Source organism: Cricetulus griseus, chromosome 8 (assembly GCF_003668045.3).
Source record: "Cricetulus griseus strain 17A/GY chromosome 8, alternate assembly CriGri-PICRH-1.0, whole genome shotgun sequence".
NCBI lineage: Eukaryota > Metazoa > Chordata > Mammalia > Rodentia > Cricetidae > Cricetulus > Cricetulus griseus.
In genome coordinates, this window is record NC_048601.1 from 97196614 (window position 1) to 97220690 (window position 24077).

The 24077-nt window shown below is 39.2% G+C and overlaps 1 protein-coding gene across 1 annotated transcript in view; it reads left to right on the plus strand.

Annotated features, from left to right (window-relative positions):
* Window positions 1-24077, plus strand: part of Kmt2c (lysine methyltransferase 2C) — a 193961-nt gene that overhangs the window by 148010 nt on the left and 21874 nt on the right. Inside the window, 11 exon segments of the mRNA XM_027428523.1 lie at window positions 195-409; window positions 1402-1475; window positions 2585-2767; window positions 3121-5055; window positions 5515-5807; window positions 7075-8903; window positions 9941-10052; window positions 12505-12583; window positions 14021-14084; window positions 15806-16038; window positions 19280-20971. Coding sequence (XP_027284324.1) covers window positions 195-409; window positions 1402-1475; window positions 2585-2767; window positions 3121-5055; window positions 5515-5807; window positions 7075-8903; window positions 9941-10052; window positions 12505-12583; window positions 14021-14084; window positions 15806-16038; window positions 19280-20971 — 6709 coding nt within the window.

Below are 24077 nucleotides of genomic sequence, written 5' to 3' on the forward strand. Positions count from 1 at the left end.
ACTAACCTTTGTTCTATCATAGTCTTTTAAATTATCCATAATATTAGTATTTGTTATATTTACTGTGAATTTCACTAAAGATCATCAAGCATATTTAAAGCTATTTTGTAACAAATTCTAGAGTAGAACTTGAACACGGTATTAGTAGAAAGTTGCCTTGTTCATGAAGTGAAAGTGTTTTGTTATTTTTCCAGGGATAAAAGTCCAGCATTTAATGCAATTGCAAGTGACCCTAACAGCTCCTGGGCACCAACAGCTCCCTCTGTGGAAGGAGAAAATGATACCATGTCCAATGCCCAGAGGAGCACACTCAAGTGGGAGAAGGAGGAGGCTCTCGGTGGGATGGCCACAGTAGCGCCAGTTCTCTACACAAACATTAACTTCCCTAACTTAAAGGAAGAGTTCCCAGGTCAGTCATGGATGTACTATGGCGCTTAACAGCTTTCTCTGGAATGTCATGCATTTGTTTTGAAGAATACAATGGAAAGTCCTTTTTCCATCACATGCTTCTCTGATCTGGTTGCCCATGATTCAGATTTCTTAAATACTCAGTAAACCTAGGCCTTGTACTCATATTTGTCTATTTCCCAAAACTTTCTTTAATTTGTGACATTGTCAGTTTAGTTAATTCTTTGAGAGTTTCTCATGTATACATTGTATTTTGAACATCATATCTTTTCTTTCACCTCCAACCCTTCCCAGATTCATTCCCTCATCCCCTTCCAACTTTGTGTCCTTCTTTAAAAACAAAACAAAACAACAACAAAATAACAACTCACAGAGTCCAGTTTGTGGTGTCTGTATGCTCCGGGATATAGGATCCACCCAGCAGAGCATACTCTATATCTTAGGGGTCAAACCCTTAAGGAAAATTAATTCTTCTTCCCTTAGAAACCATCAACTGTCAGTAGCGTCTCAGCTAGGTGTTGGAGGTCATGAGCATCCCCCTCCTCCAGGATGCCTGGTTCCCACAGAGGCTGGAAGAAGAGGGCATTGGATGCCATGGAACTATAGTTACAGATGGTTGTGAGCTCCATGTGGACACTAGGACTTGTACCTGGGTCCACTGGAAAGACAACCAGTGATGGTAACTAGTGAGCACCCCCTTCTTCCATTCCTGTCATGGGACTATCTTAGATTTGAAATGCAAACCCAAACAAGATATCCATCTCTTTTATCTACACCTGATACATGACTGTGCTGAATCATCAGCTGTGATTTCAGGGTGGAACTCAAACGTTTTGAATTTTAGATAATTTCTGATTTTCAAGTTATTGATACTCAACTTGTTTTTTTTTGTGAAAATTTGACCTGAATAAGTCGGTATGCAGTTTATTAATGTCTTTTATTATAACACTGTGTCACCCTGTTTCTGAAAATGTGTCTTCTGTTCTTTTACAGACTGGACCACTCGAGTGAAACAAATTGCCAAGTTGTGGAGAAAAGCCAGCTCTCAGGAAAGAGCACCATATGTGGTATTTACATAATTCCTATAAGTTAGATCTTTAAGCACAATATTTGAAACTTATTTTTATTAGGCCAAGAAAAGAAATATTTGCCAATATCTAGAAAACTAGCAGTTAGCTTTATTTTAAAGTTATATATTAACTTTCACTAAAGAACAGAAGTTTGCTGGGTGGTGGTATAGCACACGCCTTTAATCCTAGGCACTTGGGAGGCAGAGGCAGGCGGATCCCTGTAGTTGAAGACCCGCCTGGTCTACAAGACCTAGTTCCAGAGCTAGTTTCAGGACAGCCTCTAAAGCCACAGAGAAACCCTGTCTCAAAAAAACCAAAAAACGTTTTTTTGTTTTTTTGTTTTTTTTTTATTGAAGAACAGACCAGAGTATTTTAAGGGCTGTTAAGATAAATTAAGTATTTTAATTTATCTCATCTTAAAATCCTTTTACCTCTTAACAGTGCTGCATTTGAAGATGAGATTAGTTTTCTTTGTGTGTGTGTGTGTGTGTGTGTGTGTGTGTGTGTGTGTGTGTGTGTGTGTGTGTGTTATTTACAAAGGAATCTTCATGCATCTTGGAAGAAACATGTTGAGACTTCCTTTATAGAGTTCTGAAATATCACCATAGTTGGAAGTGATTAGTGAATTCACAAATGAGATAGTAATTATTTTCTCCTGAGCTTCTCCTGCAGCCACAGTAAATCTTGATGGTCAGGGAAAAAAAAAGGACATTTCATCAACATTACTTCTATGTATCAGTTATCAGTTATGATGATAACTTAGGGTGGTGCTAATAACTTAGGGTTACTTCTACTGTTTGTTTGACCTTGAATTTAATAATGATAGAATTTTTATGCTTAATTTTACTTGAGTTTCAGAGTTCCAGTTGTTTGAGTTTGAGGATCAGTTTGTTATTTTCTTTTTAATTGGGGGATATGCCAATTCTTTGTTCTAATGATGTGTTTGAATTATAGTAAAATATATTCCATTACAGTGGAATTTCTTGCCATAATTTAAGCACATACATAGAAATGTCTTTACCTGGTAGTAGCATGCACTATGGAGATGGCAGGTTACTATCCAGGTTTTTGAGGTGATCTTTTTTTTTTTTTTATTTTTGTTAAAGCAAAAAGCCAGAGATAACAGAGCTGCTTTACGAATTAATAAAGTTCAGATGTCCAACGATTCTATGAAAAGGCAACATCAGCAAGACAGCATCGATCCCAGCTCCCGCATTGATTCCGATCTTTTTAAAGACCCTTTAAAGCAGAGAGAATCGGAGCATGAACAAGAATGGAAATTTAGACAGGTATGGGGTTTTTGGATGATTTGGTTTTTAAATTGCATTTTTGCTTTTTGGGCTAGAGAGTTAAATATTTATGTCCTTTGAAAATATAGTTCTTAGTAGAACTTGAAAAGTTTTAAAATAGATTACCCTTTTTGGTAAAATATATATTGAAATTGGTCTTAGATATTTATCGAAATATTATAGATAATATATACTACAAGAATATATGGGACATGCTACTGTGATGACAATGTCTTCTGTTGTCTACTAGAACGAAGTGTGCTGAGGTCAGGTGCTGAGCATTGTGCTGCCTTTCTGTCCTGATAGCTTCTGTCCATGATAGTTGTTCTCTTCCTTTCTGTGTTTCCCAACAGCAAATGCGTCAGAAAAGTAAGCAACAAGCTAAAATTGAAGCCACACAGAAGCTGGAACAGGTGAAGAATGAGCAACAACAACAACAACAACAGCAGCAGCAACAACAACAACAACAGCAGCAGCAGCAGCAGCAGCAACAACAGCAGCAGCAGCAGCAGCAGCAGCTTGGCTCGCAGCACCTTCTAGTACCTTCTGGTTCAGATACTCCGAGCAGTGGAGCACAGAGTCCCTTGACTCCTCAGCCTGGCAATGGAAATGCGTCTCCAGCACAGACCTTCCATAAAGACCTGTTCTCCAGACACCTACCCAGCGCCCCTGCTTCCACACCTTCAGATGATGTTTTTGTCAAGCCACAGCCTCCCCCACCTCCTCCAACCCCATCACGAACACCCGTTCAGGAAAGTCTTTCTCAGTCCCAGACTTCTCAGCCAGCTTCCCCACAGATGTTCTCACCTGGATCGTCTCATTCCAGACCACCATCTCCAGTGGATCCTTATGCAAAAATGGTTGGTACTCCTAGACCACTTCCTGGGGGCCACAGTTTTCCCAGAAGAAGTTCTGTTACACCTGTAGAAAACTGTGTGCCTCTATCTTCAGTACCTAGGTCCATTCAGATTAATGAAACAGCCACTAGGCCATCCCCAGCCAGAGATTTGTGTGCTTCCACCATGACAAACAGTGACCCCTATGCAAAGCCTCCAGATACACCTAGGCCCATGATGACAGATCAATTTCCCAAACCTTTTAGCCTTCCTAGATCCCCTGTGGCTACAGAACAAACTACAAAAGGCCCTTTAGCAGCTGGAACCAGCGATCACTTTACTAAACCATCTCCTAGAACAGATGCTTTTCAAAGGCAACGGCTACCTGACCCATATGCACGCCCATTGTTAACACCTGCCCCACTGGATAATGGGCCTTTCAAGACGCCACTGCACCCCCCTCCACCTCAGGATCTGTATGGATCTGTGTCACAGGCATCAAGACGACTCTCTGTTGACCCTTATGAAAGGCCTGCCTTGACACCAAGGCCTGTAGATAATTTTTCTCATAGTCAGTCAAATGATCCATATAGCCAGCCTCCCCTAACTCCACACCCAGCAATGAGTGAATCTTTTACTCATTCTTCAAGGGCTTTTTCTCAGCCTGGAACCGTATCAAGATCAGCATCTCAGGACCCATATTCACAACCCCCAGGAACTCCACGCCCTGGTATTGATTCTTATTCCCAAACCTCAGGAACTGCTCGATCTAATCCAGATCCTTATTCTCAGCCTCCTGGTACTCCCCGGCCTAACACTATTGATCCATATAGTCAACAGCCACCAACTCCCAGGCCTTCTCCACAGACAGACATGTTTGTTACACCTGCGGTAAATCAGAGACACGCTGATCCTTATGGTCATCATCTTGGGACACCAAGACCTGGGATTCCTGTTCCCTATTCTCAGTCACCAGCAACACCAAGGCCAAGGACTTCAGAGGGTTTTACTAGGTCCTCCAGTGCAAGACCAGCTCTCATGCCAAACCAGGATCCTTTTTTGCAAGCAGCACAAAACAGAGTACCAGGTTTACCTGGCCCTTTGATAAGGCCACCCGATATGTGCTCCCAGACGCCCAGGCCACCTGGGCCTGGCCTTACAGACACGTTCAGCCGTGCTTCCCCTTCTGCTGCTCGTGATCCCTACGATCAGCCTCCGATGACTCCCAAGCCTCAGTCTGATTCTTTTGTAGCTAGTCAAGTTGTCCACGATCTTGTTGACCGTCCAGGTCCTGGGTCAGAGGGAAACTTTAGCACATCTAACCCTGTAAGCTCCCAAGGACAGCAGTTCTCTAGTGTCTCCCAGCTTCCTGGACCTGTGCCAACTTCAGGAGGAACAGATACACAGAACACTGTGAATATGTCTCACGCTGACACAGAGAAACTGAGACAGGTAAACATTACAGTGTTTTCAGATGTTTTAAATATATTATTTGTGGAACCTGATTAAATCAAATGCTATTTTTTCTACACAGATGTTAAAGTTTCTTTTTAAAATTATTCTTTAGAGTTTATTAAATAAAATGAAAATGGAAATGATAAAATTAACATCAATTAAATTGAATCTAACCTAGATCTTATTTCATTCGTGAATTTATTGGAAGATCTTTAAATATGAAAACTCTTACTTTTATGGTGGTTGTTTGGCCATGGAAAAAGACCCAAATCACCAGTTTTTGTTTGATTTTGGGGTATGTGTGTGTGTTTGTGTGTATTTAAAAGTTAAATGTAAGTACTGTTTTATGATGCTTTAAAGCATTTTGAAATTTTAAAAAATGTAGTCACATAGTGGAAACATGAGTTTTAAAATGTCTAATTGTAGGTCCCTGCAATTTTGTTTCTTTCCATGTAGCGGCAGAAGCTTCGTGAAATCATTCTTCAGCAACAACAGCAGAAGAAGATCGCTAGTCGCCAGGAGAAGGGGCCTCAGGATATACCAGTAGTGCCTCACCCAGTGCCCCGTCCACACTGGCAGCCAGAGAGTGTCAACCAGGCTTTCAGTCGGCCTCCTCCTCCCTATCCTGGGAGCATTAGATCTCCTGTTATCCCTCCACTAGGACCTAGATATACAGTTTTCCCTAAGGATCAGCGTGGACCCTATCCTCCTGAGGTGGCTGGTATGGGGATAAGACCTCATGGATTTAGGTAATGCTTTTAATTTCCCACTAGATTTAAGTAAATATTAGAAGAAACTGGACAAATAGTACTATTGTACAAGAAGTTATTACAGATTTCTACTTCTTTAATCACTGTGAGATACATTTATTATTGTTTTAAACTAAGGAAAGGTCATGGACTTCTTCCCTCTAAGAACTCTAAAGCTCTTGATAGAACCTTTGTCATTAAATGTTAACACAATACCTGTAATCTTCCTGATTTAATTCATCATGCCAGCCAAATCATGTCTTCCAAACTACTGTATCCTAATGAAGCTTCTTATGATGTGACAGATGATAACTATACGTTTTACTCTTGTTTAAATTGTAAGATATTTATAGAAAGGTGCCTCTCTTTAGAAACTTTGGGTTACACAGTTGAGTTGTAGAGTAGTGGGCCAAAATGTATGACAAACACAGACTTGCTACTCTTTTAAGGAGAAAGCTTTTTAATGTGACACACAATTTAATCTTGTACCTATAACTGTTATATTCTTTATTTCCCTTTTTATTATACTTTAGTTGTAGTTTGTGCCCATAGCGGATTTATGTATTTTTTTTTTAAAAAGTTGTGTTTGTGTGTGTGTGTGTGTGTGTGTGTGTGTGTGTGTGTGTGTGTGTGTGTGTGTGTGTCATGTACATGTGAATGTGGAGGTCACAGGTTGATGCTGTGTGTCTTCTTCTATCACTGCTTACCTTATATTTTTGAAATAAGGTCTCTCATTTAACCTGGAACTCACCAGTGAGCCTGAGGATGCTCTTGTATACAAAATGTGGTTGTCACACTTGCTCAAAGAGTTCTCATGCTCTCTCTCTCTCTCTCTCTCTCTCTCTCTCTCTCTCTCTCTCTCAATCTCTCAATCTCTCTCAATTCTATTTGGGTGTGCAAGGTACAAGATATATGTGGCAGCTAGAGAACAACTTTGTGGAATCAGTTCTATCTTTCATGTGTCTTGGAAGTCCTACCCAGGTTACTTACGTGGCAAGCGTTTTACCCATTGAGTCATCTCACTATCCCAATTTCGTCTATTTACAAAAAAAAAAAAATTAAGTTTTTCATATTGTGCATTTTGATCTTGATCTTTTCTTCTCCCGTTTCCTCTCAGTCTCTTGCATTTTCATTGTCATTGGGCTTAGCAACAGTATTTCTTTCTTTTTTCTTAGCTATAGACTAACTTAAAACTTTATTTTCTCGCCCTAATCCTAACTTGACCATCATTATTAATAATTTGGGTATTTTGGTTTTTTGCTTTTAGATTTGGATTTCCAGGAGCTAGTCATGGTCCCATGTCAAGCCAAGATCGCTTCCATGTGCCTCCGCAGCAAATACAGGGATCTGGAATTCTCCCACACATAAGAAGATCAGTGTCTATGGAAATGCCTAGACCTTCAAATAACCCACCACTAAATAATCCAGTTGGGCTTCCTCAGCATTTCTCACCACAGGGTCTGCCAGTCCAACAGCACAACATACTAGGCCAAGCATTTATTGAGTTGAGGCATCGCGCTCCTGAAGGAAGGTCCAGGTTGCCATTCGTTGCTTCTCCTGGCAGTGTTGTAGAGTCACCTTCTCATCCCCGACATGGAAACTTCATTCCCCGACCTGATTTTCCAGGCCCCAGACACACAGACCCTGTGAGAAGGCCTCTCCAGTGTGTACCTAATCAGCTGCCTGTGCATCCAAATTTAGAGCAGGTCCCACCATCTCAGCAAGAGCAAGGTCATTCAGCCCACCAATCTTCTATTGTCATGAGGCCTCTAAGTCATCCCTTAGGTGGTGAATTTTCTGAGGCTCCTTTGTCTACATCTACTGCAGCTGAAACAACACCTGATAACTTACAGATAACCAGCCAGTCTTCTGATGGTCTGGAGGAAAAGCTAGACTCTGATGATCCTTCTGAGAAAGAACTGGATGTGAAAGACCTTGAGGGAGTTGAGGTCAAAGACTTGGATGATGAAGATCTAGAAAATTTAAATTTAGACACAGAGGATGGCAAGGGCGATGACCTGGACACTTTAGGTAATTTGGAAACAAATGATCCTAACCTGGATGACCTCCTAAGGTCAGGGGAATTTGATATCATTGCATACACAGATCCAGAACTTGACTTAGGGGATAAAAAAAGCATGTTCAATGAGGAATTAGATCTTAATGTTCCAATTGATGATAAGCTAGAAAATCATTGTGTAGCACCTGAACCAAAAAAAAGGGATCAAGAAGACAAAACTGTGGTTCTCAAAGATAATGATTTGCCACAGAAAAAACCCACTGGTACCAGTGAGATAAAAACAGAAGCACTGTCTCCACACCCTAAAGAAGAAACACAAAGTGAAATGAAGAAAAGTGAGGACAGTAAAGGTGATGCTGACATTCTGTGCTCACCGACTTCTGCTCATACAGACCTGAGTGACAGGGAAAAGACTTCTTTGCTGCCTACAGATCCAGATACGCTTGAGAAAAGAAACAATTGGGAAAATGCTGGCTCTGGTGTCAGTGCTATTCAAGGGCCAACTCCTCTGCCTGCTCAGGATGTGATGAACTCTTGTGATATAACCGGATCAACTCCAGTCCTTTCAAGTTTACTTGCTAATGAGAAATGTGATAATTCAGACATTAGGCCTTTGGGGTCTTCCCCACCAACTCTGCCCATTTCACCATCCACCCACGGGTCAAGTTTGCCTCCTCCTTTAATAGCACCACCTGGCCCTCTGTTGGATAATGCCATGAATTCTAATGTAACAGTGGTCCCTAGGGTAAACCATGTTTTTGCTCAGGGTGTGCCAGTAGTAAATCCAGGATTCATTCAGGGTCAGTCATCAGTGAACCATAATTTAGGGACAGGGAAACCTCCAAATCAAACTATGCCTCTCCCAGATCAGTCCAGCACCAGTGGCATGTCTGGACCGCAACCGCTAATGATTCCTCAAACGTTAGGCCAACAGAACAGAGAGAGGCCCCTCCTTCTAGAGGAACAGCCTTTGCTTCTACAAGATCTTTTGGATCAAGAAAGGCAGGAACAGCAGCAGCAAAGACAAATGCAAGCCATGATTCGTCAGCGGTCTGAACCATTCTTCCCCAACATTGGTAGGAAGTTCCAAAGTAAATTACTGGGGCCTTTGGGGTATATGCAGCATGCTTCTAAGATTTCACTATTGAAATTTCATTTAGAGTAAAGCACTGAGAATTTTCTGTCTTTTTGGAATATTAAATGAAAACAGGAATATTAGATTCCTTCCAGATAGTTGAAATGATACAAACTTTGAATTGTGAACTCATTCACTTCAGCTTTTTATAGTGTTAATGGAAATTAGTCCTTTTTAATTTTATCTGCCAATTGCTACTAAGGAATCTTCTTTCAGAATCATGAAAAGATAAATTTAAGAAATTATTATAGAAATAAATCTTGTTGTTTGTGTTTACGTGTTTTGTAGTAAATTTTTTGGTTGCTTTTTTTTTTTTTTTAACAAAAATACAAATCCATGCAGCCTATATTCTTCAGTGACCTGCCTTACTAGAATTAAAAATCAATAGGCACATATCTGAGGAATGCTTTCTTGTAAACAATAGTGACAACAAAAAAGGATCGAGTCAACGTTGCAATACAAAGTCCATCATTTGATCCTTTTCCCACTTACATGCAAAGAGATACTCGTTCAAGATTTTAATTGTATCGGTACATCCTCGAGACATTGGTAATTTTCTCTTCCTTTTGAAAGCTGATAACCAATTTAGTGGAATTCTTTAGCATTGGAAATAGTTGCAAATTCTTATTCCTTTTGTTGCATCTCCAAAGAGATCATCCTAATTAGCACTGTAAAAGTTTGAACCAATAAGAATTGCATTCCTGTACCTACTGTTAAGATTACCTATAGACTGACAGACTTGTTCTACTTACTGAAGGACTAATGTCTTAAAGTAAGCTTCAGTTATAAATATCTGAAATGTAGCTAAATTCAGGATTAGATTGTTACCACTTTTGGATTCCTCTATACAGCATAGAAATATTTGATGGTTATTAAACAATAAAGTATAAGAAACTATAAATTGTTTAATGGCTGTGATACTTGAACCATGAACTTGAACTATGCAATAAGTAATTTCAATATATATTTCTTCTTTAGATTTTGATGCAATTACAGATCCTATAATGAAAGCCAAAATGGTGGCTCTTAAAGGCATAAATAAAGTGATGGCACAGAACAATCTGGGCATGCCACCAATGGTAATGAGCAGGTATGTTGGAAGTGCTATTTTTCTTCCTGGGTGTGTGAATGTGCATGAAAACACTGTGGCTTCTCAGAAAGAGGTCATCAAAACTCATAAATCTGTCTTCTGACAGTGGATATGATCATAATAAAGTGTTAATGCAGATGCAAGGAATTAACTTCCACTAGTTTTTTTTTTTTCCCCCGGGGGTTTGGGACGACTGACTCAGTCATTGACGGCATCCAAACTGGTGTGGGTGTGTGCGTGTGCGTGTGCGTGTGCGTGTGCGTGTGCGTGTGTGTGTGTGTGTGTGTGTGTGTGTGTGTGTGTGTGTGTGTGTGTGTGTGTGTGTTTAAACTTAAAGAAGTATTAGTGCTAAGATATTTTTTTTTCATTTGAGAATCTTAGTGGTTTATAAAAATGTAATTCAGCTCTGAAATGAAATATTCCCAAACCGACTTTGAAAGCAGCAGCTTATGTGACATTTGGATTCTGGTAGTTTGATAGTTGGATAGTTTTAACACCTAACAGAAAAATGGAAGTTGTGCATTCAAGAGGGTTAAAGTTAGAGTGGTTATGTACCCCATTGGAAGGCTTCTGATATCTTGATCATTTTCCAACTTCAGAATTATGTGAGACTTTTTTTTTTTTTTTTTTTAATTCAGTTTCTTTGCCTGACGACAGACCTGCTGGATTGGAATGTCTAGGGATGGTGCCCACATGCTTGTATTTTTTGACTAGTATCTTGAATAACTCTCTTGTTGTATTGCTGACAAAAGTATTCTGACTTTTGTCAGAACAGTAAATAGATCCTTAATTTACTGTAATGATCCTGTTGAAAAATTATCAAAGGTAGTATAAATGATTGTGTAATTGAATATAGAGTCAGTATAATTTGAAGAAACAGGCATATGCTTCAGAGAAAGAACTGTGCAGATACTCTGGATATGATTAAGATACATTTTTTTTTTTTTTTTAGGTCAAAAGTAGGGATAGTGGTTTTTTCATTATTGAACAGGATTTATTGGCACTGTTACTCCCTCACGGTCACTTTTTATCGAATAAGCCTTTGAAATCTTTGAAATTCTTCTCAGATATATTAAAAAAAATACAAAATTGAAAAGGAAATGAACTGTATTTGGAACATAGTTACTAATATATGATTATACTTATAAATATATATCATAGTGTATTAACAGACTTAGCAGTAAGTTTTATAATTACTATAATTTGAAGGTAATGATTGGCACTGACCTATTAGGTATATGCAGCACTTGATAAGAAAATCGTGTCTTTCTTACTGTGAGCATGTGTACTACTGATAATTATTATATTTTAACTTGATAGTCAGAGTCAATGAAGTACTAGGTTTTGTTACGCTTTCAATTTAAAACATGGGCCTCAAGATCAGAAATCGAAGCATCTCTTGTGTGTTCAACATAATTGTGTCTGTGTCTGTTAGATATGCAATACTTGTCAGCCAAATGGTATGTGTACTGGTGACTGTTTTGAGTGCTAGCAGATCAAAGATAGTCCCTTTTGAGAGTGGTGTTGTGTGTTAATGATGATGTCAGACAGACAGAGACGAGAAGGGAGATATATGAGTAAGAAATCACAAATATATACACAGAAGTCTAATATGAGTTTAGTGCTTCTTTAAAGTATTTGGAATATATTTTGAAGTTGTGTTAGATGTATATCTTAAAGCGTTCAGTGACTCAGTTGTACAGATATGTTTTCAAATAAGCCATCATGCTCATGTGGCAATTATTGGTTACTTTTGAATAATGTTTCACCAGACAGGTTTAACAAATGGAGGTTATAGTCACCAGTTTTATTTTTTAAACTTGGTTTCTTCATTAGATAGGAATAAGTATGAGAATAAGTAAAATGTTTTAGATATTTCTTTTATTTTAGAATATAAAAGAGCTAACTAGGACCCCCCCAGCCCCTCCTCTTTGTTTCCCAAACCCCCAGTATCTCATTCTGTTGCCCAAGCTGGCTTGGAACTCTGATGTAGCTCAAGCTGGCCCTGAAATTGTGGCATTCCCCCTTCCTCAACTTCCATATGAGCCACTATGTTCAGTCTACATGTTCATTTTTAAATAAAGATTGCAGTTGGGAAAAACTTCCTTAGTTTGTGCATTGAAATTAGATTTTCACCATAATTGTATCCCAAAAACTATTTTGTTGAATCTTATAAGAGCCCAAGCTCTGTGTGGAATAGCTCGGCTGGCTTATTATGCAGCCATGCTGGTCTTCATGAAGATAGCTACCTAATCGTTCTGAGCTTTCCTGCGTGTTGATGGAGGGTGCTGTAGTTCAGGGACAAGCTCTGTGAGCACCCTGAAGATGATTGTAGTAAGTCTCAGATGGGGAGGTTTGCCACTATTCTTGTCTTCCCTGGAAGAGAACATTATTAGACACCTATGTAACTGGTTCTAAGCTCATCATTTGATACTGTGTCCCTCCTTTACAGATTCCCTTTTATGGGCCCATCAGTGGCTGGAACACAAAACAGTGAAGGCCAGAGCCTGGTGCCTCAAGCTGTAGCTCAGGTAATGCTGCTTGAATCTGTTGTTTATGGAGGACACGTGGACCTATGTCCTACCAAACCCAAATCATAGTGAAGCCCCTCCAAGAAAGAAATAGGAGCCCATCTTCTGTTAACACAGGGAAATAAAGATATGTTGTTGCTGTATAAACAAAAGACAGATTTTAAACACTGGAATTTCTGCTAAGGACTTGCACACATTAAGCATAGAAAGTCACTTGGAGGGAGACTAAGTGCTTTGGGCTTCTGGCTTTATATTCAGTTGTTAATCCTGAAAGACATTTCATATCCTGTTCATTGGAATTAATCCATCACATTTAAACGTAAAACTGCTGGAAATAAGGGAAAATGTCTGTAATCATTCTATTAGGTATAATTATTCCTTGAGATGTCTTTGTTTTTGTTTTTGTTTTTTTTTTTTTTTGAATATTGATCATTTATAACCAACTATGCTATGTTCATGGTATCAAGTCTGGAAACAATAACTCTTCTCATGTGTTATTTTCTGTGTTGACTTTTAAAACATGTATCTACTTGATTCAGCCAGGTTGGGGGTTGGTGGACCCTTGCTCTGTGTACTTTTATATTATCATATACTCTGCCAGTTATAATTTTTATTTACTATACACATAATTTTTGTTTCCTTATTACAAAACACCCTTTGCTACACTGTAAAGGCATAAGCATAGTTGAGTTTTTCAAATTCTGCCATGAATTCAGTGTGTATTTTGAGGAAGTTCATGAGCCTCTCTACTGCTGTTTTAAATGTTACATCAGCTATCCTGTAGTACTGTAAGATTGAACATGCCGTTTTCTGGCTGTTGAACACAGCTCATGTCTAAAAGAACTTGTATCAACTGGGTAAATGTTTTTTTCAAGGTTCTATCTATCAGGTCCTTGACAGCAAATTGTGAAATTATCAGCTATTCAGTCACTGTGAAAGAAGCCAGGCATTAGTTAGAACACAAGACGAACATTATAATGAGTGAATTTTCTTTTATATGTTTACCACATTAATTCTTGCTATAATTAGTCTTTTGCTATACAGTACTGTTTAGTGAGTCTAGAACATGTGTTTATGAATTTATTAACAAAACAAACCAGGTAGGCATCATCAAAACACCAGATTTTATGTGAATATTTAGCTTAACTATGATAAATTTGGTTTACCCTCATATTATATTCCAGATGAATAATTTATTATTTGCTTTTCAACTAAATATGAAAAATATAGTCCAGAGATAGAAGTAAATGTTCAGATACTAAACTGTTTTCCAACTAATTTATTCTAGTTTTTATAAGGAAAGACAAACTTTAAAGATGTTTTAGAAAATTAAAATTTTTCCTTTTTTTTTCATTTTTTCCTGCATTTTGAAGTTTTTTTTCCCCACTTAAACTGAAGTATGGAATTAAACATATTTGTAAATTTTACTTATTTTAGGATGGCAGTATAACACATCAGATTTCTAGGCCTAATCCTCCAAATTTTGGTCCAGGCTTTGTCAGTAAGTATAAATCTAATAAGTTACCTGTTTTCTGGGGATTGCTTGTTTGACTGTATTTGTGTTGTTCTGAAACCTTGGAGTTAGTGTAGGAGTGTTACTGTAAGTCTGAGTGCCCTCATCTTTTATCAGTGTTCACTGTCCTCTAGGCATCTTTACATCAAGGCATGTGTTTTCATTGCTTTTTTTTTTTTTTTTTTTTTTCTGCTATGCATGAAGAGTTAGTTAGAAGTAAATATTTTAATGCAGGAAAATAATCTCCCTATTTTCTTCAACATTGTTGCTCTTTTAAAAATAGATTTGGCACTTTCCAATCTATATCATTAAACCACGTTTGCTCTCATGACAGTCTGCCTATGACAAGGACACTAGATGGGGAAAAACAAAGGGAATATGTTAAAAAGAAGCTGGGTTGTAGTATGGTGTGAAGGTAAAGTGTGCAAAATGCCACTGAACCCTTCTAGCTGTCCTTAGGGGTCCCAAGGTGGTTCAGGATAGCATTTAACGTTCCCTCAAACTGAACCTTTCTGAAATCTTCAGACTGTTTAGCTAACTTTTTTCACCATTATCTTTCATTTTGCTCACCTCTGCTCTCCTGGTTCCAGAAACCAGAAAGGCTTTCCTTGCGGTAGGTCTCATTCTACCAGAAGCAGAACTTCTGAAACCTTGTGAAAAAGCCTGTTCTTGACAAATGCCCTTCAAATTTCGTGCACTAGATTGCACATTCATACATATACTAGAACTTTTGGGTTTAGGAACAAACCCAAAGTCTGACCTTTTGAAATTCCCCCACATTAATTATGATCATAATTTGAATACATATTTGTATTAAAAACAAGTAAACTACTATAAATAACCAACTGGCTTTTTCTGGCTGTATTGTGCCCATTGGATTTGGTTGGATCTTAATGTATGATAATCTGTTATCATTGATGTTGTTCTCAGCTAATGACCTTTTAGGACTGTGCTCTTCTTTGTTTTGTAGTCAGTGAAAGGGAAACTGAGATTTTTCACTACCTGAGCTGACTTTTTGGAGACTTGGCGTCATTGGACTAAAGTGCTCTAGGAGAACAAGGCGCTCTCTCAGCACGAGACAAAGATGTGATGGGAGAGGGCTAGCAGTCTTCAGAGTTGAGGGATTACTTGCTTGGTTAGCTATCCCTCCCCTGGTAGACATAGCAATTACAAAATGAATGGGTTATCAATATTTTCAATTTACATATTTTGTTTATAAAATGTAGACTTCAAATTGCTTCTTTCTAAAGTTTTCTGGGTGTCTTCTCTCTGTTTAATATATATACCCCCGCCCCTCAACTACTAAGATGTAGGGAAAATATTATAAACAGAGAAATCAGCATGGGAAATGACTACCTAATCCATGCTCTGGATGTTAGTGGGATTTATCTCCCTTGCCTCTTTGTAAAATTGAAATAAAATGCACATACAACTTAATATACAGTTTGATTTATGGATTAGATAAGTCGATGGTTCTTTTGGAAGATTGGAGTTGCAGAACTTACAAGTGTTAAGTTAACTAGTGTTTTAATCAAGCATTCTCTGGCTTTCTTGAATAAATGCTTTTTCTAAAAGCTGATACTTTATTGTTATATAGGACTGTGATATTGAGAATTATCTTTCAAATATTCACAAAGAAATTGTATCTTACAAATGAACTTGTTTAACTTTAATAATTTTTTGACTTGTAATTTTGATTTTTCCCTTAGATGACTCTCAACGTAAGCAGTATGAAGAATGGCTGCAGGAGACCCAGCAGCTTCTTCAGATGCAACAGAAGTATCTTGAAGAACAAATTGGTGCACACAGGAAATCTAAGAAAGCTCTTTCAGCCAAGCAGCGCACAGCTAAGAAGGCAGGGCGGGAGTTCCCAGAAGAGGACGCAGAGCAACTCAAGCATGTGACTGAGCAGCAGAGTATGGTCCAGAAACAGCTCGAGCAGGTAATGGACAGGTTTGGAAGTCTTCTGCTGTCGAAGAGGTGTTTTGATGTGGCATTCATTCAAAGGTTCAGGGTTTTTGTTTGTGCTGTTAAATGGTACGCAAATTACACTACTCTAAGACCTCTTAACAACTGAGGAAGTAGCTGCCTTGTCCTGTCTGAGTGATGCTTGCTGCCATTTACTAGCTTCCTGGTTGCCACTAAAGAGAGTGATCTTGCAACTCTGAATTAGAACTTTCATACCCTTTCTTTTCTTTTGTCCTAAGAAATCACTGTAATCACAGCACCTGGAAGGCTGAGGCAGGTAGATCTATATGAATTCCAGGCTATCCCTGTCTAAATAGTGAGTTCCAGGCCAGCTAAACACATGTTCTCACAACATTTGGTAGATGAAGGCTTTCTTCAACACGAGGCTCACAGAGACACTCTAGCTTGGAATAAAAATCAGATCTGGCAAGTACTTAGTTGCCTCCATGTTTATCTTTACCATGTCCTTTGTTCTCTGCTCTAACTAAAATTCTGATAGTTGGTTTGAATTTCTGGTGATTCTTTTTCATAGTCTTTAGTTTGCTTGTTTGGTTTTTCAAGACAAGGGTTTCTCTTTGTAGTCCTGGAACTCACTCTGTAGACCAGGCTGGGCTCAAACTCATAAAATTTGCCTGTTTCTGCCTCTCCAGTGCTGGGATTAAAGGCATGCACCACCATCACCTGACTTTAATAATATAATTTTATGTTTATTTCTTATTTTGGTCTAAAGAATCATAACTTCAGTGAAGGACAGAGCTATAGTTTGGTAGTACACACCACCACTTGAAAAGAGACTGGCAAATCAGTCCAGGTCTGGTGGCATGCTTGCTCATTAGTCATCTATTAGATTAGGGCTTTAGATTCAGCCGTCTTCCTCCAAGTCACAAATGCCAACACAGTGTACCTACAACAACATGGTGATTATACTGCTTTCATAGCTTAACAGACTAGGACCATTACAGGATGAGAGCTTCTTTTCTCTTTAGCTTCATTCTCTGGTTCTATGTTCATTGTTGGTAAATACTCTTTAAAGCAGATAATTACATGATGTATTTTTAGTATTTTATGTATTTTCTACCCATGACAGATGTCATCTCAAAAGTGTCCTACTGAGTAAAAGCAGCATGATGAAAGCCTAGTTTTTTGTGAATCAATTGATGAAATCCTATTTGTGAGCTAATATACTTTCTTTCAGAAATTAGGCAGGCGCATCCTTAACACATGGTTGCCTATAATACCCTATAATCTCAGTAAGAAAGTAGTTTATAGATTTTGTTTGTGTATACTGGCACATGAACCTGAGTCTTTGCACTTACTAGGTATCTTAGTTTCTTTTCCTGCTGCTGAGATAAGAGTAACTTAAGGAAGAAAGGATTTATGTTGGATCATAAGTCCAGGTTATACAGTCCGTCATGGTGGAAAAATCAACAGCCGAAGCTTGAGGGAGCTGGTCACATTGAAATTGTAGGCAAGAAACAGATGTCAACTGTGTGCATGCTGGAGTTTACTTCAGTCTCCATTTTATGCAGTTTTGGATCCCTTATCCCAGAAATGGTCCTGTTCAAAATTAAGATGGATCTTCCTACGTCTGTAACAGTCTAGATACCCCCCCCCACACACACACACACACACATACACACATACACACTGGCATACCCAGAGGCCCATCTCCCAGGTGATGCTAGATTGTCAAGTTGACTGTTATTTTCCCTTATAATCACTCTACCCCTGAGTTATAATCTCCATTTCTTAGAAGAAGTAAGAAATGACAGAGACAGGTTATTGTGATACTTCGTTGTGTGAAGGCACTTGTTTCCAAGTCTGAAACTCACATAGTGGAAGGAGAGAATCAAGCCTAAAAATTGACCTCTAAATTCCGTACATATGTGTGAATTCCATACACATTCCCACACAACAAATACTCAAATGTCAAAAGAAGACATGGAGGACCCTGGGTGTGTCCCAGATACCGTTCAATGTACTCTGTGCATCGCACTGCCTCTGGTTATCAAGCTAATCTTAATTTCTCAGTTCCAAGCTGTAAATTGTTAAGAAAGAACAAAAAGAGATCGGAATGGGCTGGCAAGGTTGCTTCTTGGTTGGTAAGGGTGTGTCCTGTCAAGCCTTATGGCTTGAGTTCAATCCCCAGAACTCACTTGGTGGAAGCAGGGAAACAACTCCTGTAAGTTGCCCTCTGGTCTCTGTATCCACACTGTGGTATGTGGGCACCCACAGGTCCATACAGTAGATCTTAAAAGAACAAACAGAAAGATAGAAGTTATACACTATTATAGAGGAGACCAAACACTTTTATTTTGCAAAATATATGCTAGCTTGCCTAGGAAATCCAAGAAAGTAAATTTGATTACTATTAGAAGTCCTGAGTTATATATGTTTATGCAAGAGGTGTATGGTGACTGCATTTTAAAATGTGCATATCGCCGGGCGTTGGTGGCACACGCCTTTAATCCCAGCCTTGGGATGCAGAGGCAGGCAGCTCTCTGGTTTCATGGCCAGCCTGGTCTACAAAACAAGTTTTAGGACAGCCATTGCTACACAGAGAAACCCTGTCTCAGAACAAAAAAAAGAAAGAAGGAAAGAAAGGAATCGTAGTAGATGGTTACAATTTTAGTATGTTCTCAGTTATTCTAACCTTATATATTAATGTAATTTCTGTGGCATTGTACTTTGTTGTTTTCTGTTTTATCTTACTATTAGATGTGTTGTAGTTTAAATGGCATGTGAATTTAATGTTTATTTCAGAAAACTAGTTTTTAGTTTTTTGTGGATATTTAATATGTAAAGAACTTTCATAAGTAAAAAAATTTTTCAAAATATTTTTGTTTGGGTGCACATGATCAAATGTACTACAGCATATGTGTGGTAACAGGATTTAGGAGTTGGCTGTCAGCTGGGCGTTGGTGGCCCATGCTTTTAATCCCAGCACTCTCAAGGCAGAGGCAGGCAGATCTTCGTGAGTTTGAGGCCTTCCTGGTCTACAGAGAGAGTGCAAGGATAGGTTCCAAAGCTATACTGAGAAATCCTGTCTCAAAACAAACAAACAAACAAACAAACAAAGGAATTGGCTGTCTACCTCTGCCATGTGGGTCCCAATGATCTAAGTCAGATCATAGGCCACCAAAATTATTAACCAGTGTTTTAGTATGGTACCTGCCTTTTATATGTTTGACTAATAATTACTTTTATTGTTTCAGATTCGTAAACAACAGAAAGAACATGCTGAGTTGATTGAAGATTATCGGATCAAACAGCAGCAGCAACAGCAGCAGCAACAGTGTGCCCTGGCCCCTCCCATCCTCATGCCAGGGGTTCAGCCCCAGCCACCTCTTGTTCCAGGTGCCACTCCAGCTACCATGAGCCAACCCAGCTTTCCCATGGTACCCCAGCAGCTTCAACATCAGCAGCACACAGCAGTCATCTCTGGCCACACCAGCCCTGCTAGAATGCCCAGTTTACCTGGATGGCAACCTAATAGTGCTCCTGCTCACCTCCCCCTCAATCCTCCTAGGATTCAGCCCCCAATTTCCCAGTTATCTATAAAAACTTGCACACCAGCCCCAGGAGCAGTGTCAAGTGCAAATCCGCAGAGTGGCCCACCACCTCGTGTAGAATTTGACGACAACAACCCTTTCAGTGAAAGTTTTCAAGAGCGGGAGCGGAAAGAGCGTTTACGAGAGCAGCAGGAAAGGCAGCGAGTCCAGCTGATGCAAGAAGTAGACAGACAGAGGGCTCTGCAGCAGAGGATGGAAATGGAGCAGCATGGTCTGATGGGTGCTGAGCTAGTCAACAGGACACCTGCGTCCCAGATGCCATTCTACAGTTCTGACAGACCTTGTGACTTTTTGCAGCCGTCAAGACCCCTTCAGCAGTCTCCACAACATCAGCAGCAAATGGGGCCAGTTTTACAACAGCAGAATGTCCAACAAGCATCTGTTAATTCACCCCCAAACCAAACTTTCGTGCAAACCAATGAGCGACGGCAAGTAGGACCTCCATCCTCTTTTGTTCCAGATTCACCATCTGCTCCTGGTGGGAGCCCAAACTTTCATTCTGTTAAGCAAGGGCCCGGAAGTCTTTCTGGGTCCAGCTTTCAGCATTCCCCATTGAGGCCTCCATTCCCACCAGTTTTATCAGGAACACCTCCAGTAGCTACTAGCAATCTCCCATGTGGCCAAGATGCTGCTGCAACCCAGGGCCAAAATTATTCAGGGTCAAGCCAGTCTCTCATTCAGTTGTATTCTGACATAATCCCAGAAGAAAAGGGGAAAAAGAAAAGAACAAGAAAAAAGAAAAAAGATGATGATGCAGAATCAACCAAAGCACCATCAACCCCCCACTCAGACTCCACTGCTCCACTCACCCCCGGCATCTCCGAAACTACCTCCACTCCTACAGTGAGCATACCCAGTGAGCTTCCTCAGCAAAGAGAAGAGGAGGCAGTGGAGCCAGTTTGCCCTCCCACTGCCAATATGGCAACAGGCCAGCCCTGTATAGAGTCAGAAAACAAACTTCCCAGCAGTGAATTCATAAAAAGAACTCCAAATCAACAAATACATGTTAATTCAGAGGTAGACAAGCCTTCCATGGAACCCCCCAGCAAAGCTGAAGAGATAAAGCTAGAAAAGACTGAGACAGAGTCATGCCCACATCAGGAGGAAGCCCATGTAGAAGAGAAAACCGGTAGTAAGATTGAAGACACCATGGCTTGTCCTGCTGGAGCCCCTGTTACCAAAGGAGATACAGGAAATGAACTACTGAAACACTTGTTAAAAAATAAAAAGGCCTCTTCGCTTCTAACCCAGAAACCTGAGGGTACTTTCAGTTCAGATGACAGCTCTGCAAAGGACAGCAAACTGGCTGAAAAGCAGAACCCAGCAGAAGGATTGGTAAGTGTCAGTTGTGAAAACTGTAACTTGCCTTTGTTTTAAGTTATTTTAGCAGATTAATGTCAACAAGTTATTCATTTAAAACTATTTTGCAGCTTTTTTGTTTTTATTTCTATGGAACCATGGTTTAACTTATATTAACAAAATATTTGAGTAACTTATTTGCTTGTTATTAAAGCAAACATTACTGTATGCATTATATGTGCCTTTCAGCTGGTTATTGTAACCAAGTTGGATGAACTATAGCAAAGGAAATATGTGTGAACCTTTATAAGTGCATAATTTCCATTAGCCTCTTTAAAATTTAGAAGACAGTTTCTGCACTTGTCTTACTTTCCTTGAGTACTCTCAAGAATCACCCTTATTGGGAACTACTGGTGTCATAAAAATAACATGATTTTAGATGTGGATACTATTTCCATCTTTGTAGTTTTCTATTTATCGATATTCTACCCATTTTAAGTGTTAACATTGGATTTCCTTTTCATTTGTATGATAGGCAATTTTAGATACACACTTTGATTACAGAGTGACCCCGTTTTAGTGAACTTTCATTAAGATGTTTCACAAACAGGAGTTTTTTTTCCCCATCTTTGGAATAGGTCTGCTTGTTGTTTTGCTCCTTGTCTTTCATAAGTAGTGGTGGTTTTAGTGCATTCACAGAACTTCCCTGGGATGCTGCTCAGTTGGGATTTTATAATTTTTACATTTTAATTGAAGTGCAGTAGTGTTTTTTCTTGGCCAAATTTGCAATTTTAAGAATAATGAAGCTTGTCTTCTTATAAGTATTGGCTGTATTGCTGACTATAATCGTTCTCTGTCGTCTCCTATCATCCAGTAGAGATTGAGCATTGACCTAGTGGTTGTTACTTTTATCTAATTTGCAGTTGTGGTCTCTTCCTTGTTTTAATTTATTCTTTGAGAGTTTCGTGCATGCATACAGTGCATCTTGTGGTTGTGCTTTTCTAGTCTTTTGTTTCTGGTAAATATGCTGTTACCCAGGCCCAATCCCTGGCTGCTGTCTCCAAGGCATTTTGCCTCTGAGAATACTGAATGCCCTCATCCCCAGGACCTTTGTCCTATGCCCACTGTGCTCTCTGCTCCCCCATGTGCTGCACCTCCTTCTTTACCCCTATCTTTTCCTAATTTCTTGTTTTCTTTTGTGAAAGTTGGTTCTGAAACCTTGTAGATAGCTTCCTGAACTTGACCAATCACAGATGTGTGTGGATGCCCATGTGTTCACATCACATTTGCTGTGAGCATTGCTCGCATAGACTTTACCCTCAGCATGTCATCTAAAATTTGTGCCATACAAGAATGTTTAATAGCACAGCGAAGCAGGTACATGTCAAGTACAAAAAGTAGAAACTAATATATTAGAATGAGCATGAGGTGTTAGCTCTTAAGATGAAAACTAACAAAAACCATGTGAAGCTGTACATGGTAGTACCCACTTGTAATCTCGGCACTCAAGAAGCTAAGGCAGGAAGACTACAAACACTCAAAACATCAAAATAATAAAAGAATAAAATACAAGTCTTCTGTGATCTTCTATACTTGTACCTTAAAATATAGTTATACCTACATCTTAGGATAATTGTGAAAATTAGAGATAATGTCTGTAAAGCATTTAAAGTGGCTGAGGTATGCATACTTAACATACTTGCCTGGTCAGTCTCTCATAATCCAATTACAGAAATGGTAGGCCTTTGGTACTGAAAGGGCATTCCTTAAGGACCAGTAGCATGCACGTTACCTGGAGTGATTTTACAGCATACCAAATTTCTTGTACTACTATAGTCCTAAATCAGAATGCATCAGCCAGCAAGATTCCCCTGGTGAAAATGTACTAATGCTGGGGAAATGCTGCAGGCCTGATTACATAATTATGGTGGCCCTATTAAGGCAGAGATTGCTGGTTCATTTGGTGTAGGATTGGACCCAGAGAGTCCCAGGGCTCCTCTGTTTCCCTGACACTGCTCTTGGAGAAATCAGGGATCTACCCAGGCAGTGTTAGTGTGCTTCAACCTGATCTGTGTGAGCTAAGAATGTGTTCTGTAGTTTTCAGCAGTTGGGAGAAATCTAAGAAAAAGTAGTTGTTTATGATAAATGAAAATTTTATGAAATTTAAATTTGTCCATGAATTTTAAAAGTTTTATTGGGCCATGGCCAACTCATTCATAAAAAGTGTATGGCTGCTTATTACTTATTTCCCTTTGCCTATAATTTTGCCACCCACTTGATGTTCCTTAAAACATAATTAGAAGCTATAATTTTCAAAGCCTTCAAAAATTATATGCAGAATTGATTGTACTAAGTTTTGCAACTATAGTTATCTGCAACAAACCATGTTAGTTTTAGAAATAAGCATGAAAAAATATTCCTATATTTTGATATTGGTACCTACAGACTTAGTTGAAACCTAAAAAAGTCCTGTATCACTCTCACTTCTTCATTACCAGGGAGGCAAAAGAAAAAGGAAAGGAAGCTAGACACAGAGATGGCTTAGTGGTTAAGAGAATGTAGGATTCTTGCAGAGGACCTGAGTTTCATTTCTCCACCCACATGGTGGTTTGTAACTATTTGTAACTCCAGCTTCAGATGACCAATGCTCTCTTCTGACCTCAGCAAGCACCAGGCATGCATATGGTGTGTATATAATGCATATATAGATAAAACATCCACACACCTCCATAAACAAAATAAATCTTTTTTAAAGCAAAGGAAAGATAAATTTGCTATCATCTGTGTTCTCTTCTTTTGACTAAGTATATAGCCATTATGTTTTCATTCAAATGTAGGAATTGACACTCATTTGAGGGGCTAGTAAGACATCTTACTGCTTCCTAGCAGCTGCTTTCTCACCTCAGATGTACGGGCTTTAAAATGTTCCTGGAACCTGTAAATTAGCCCTAGATCACAACAGTTCCTAGTTCCTCTGGGAGATCAAAAATAAATCGTCAAGGCCACTGTACAGAAGCTGCCCAGGCAGATGGCTTGGTGCCTCCTTGGCTCCAGCATACACAGCGAGGAGTCATACTTCATTCTTCTACCTAGGAGTGCTAAACTTTCCTACAATATTGAGGCTGGCTACTTTTCATATTTT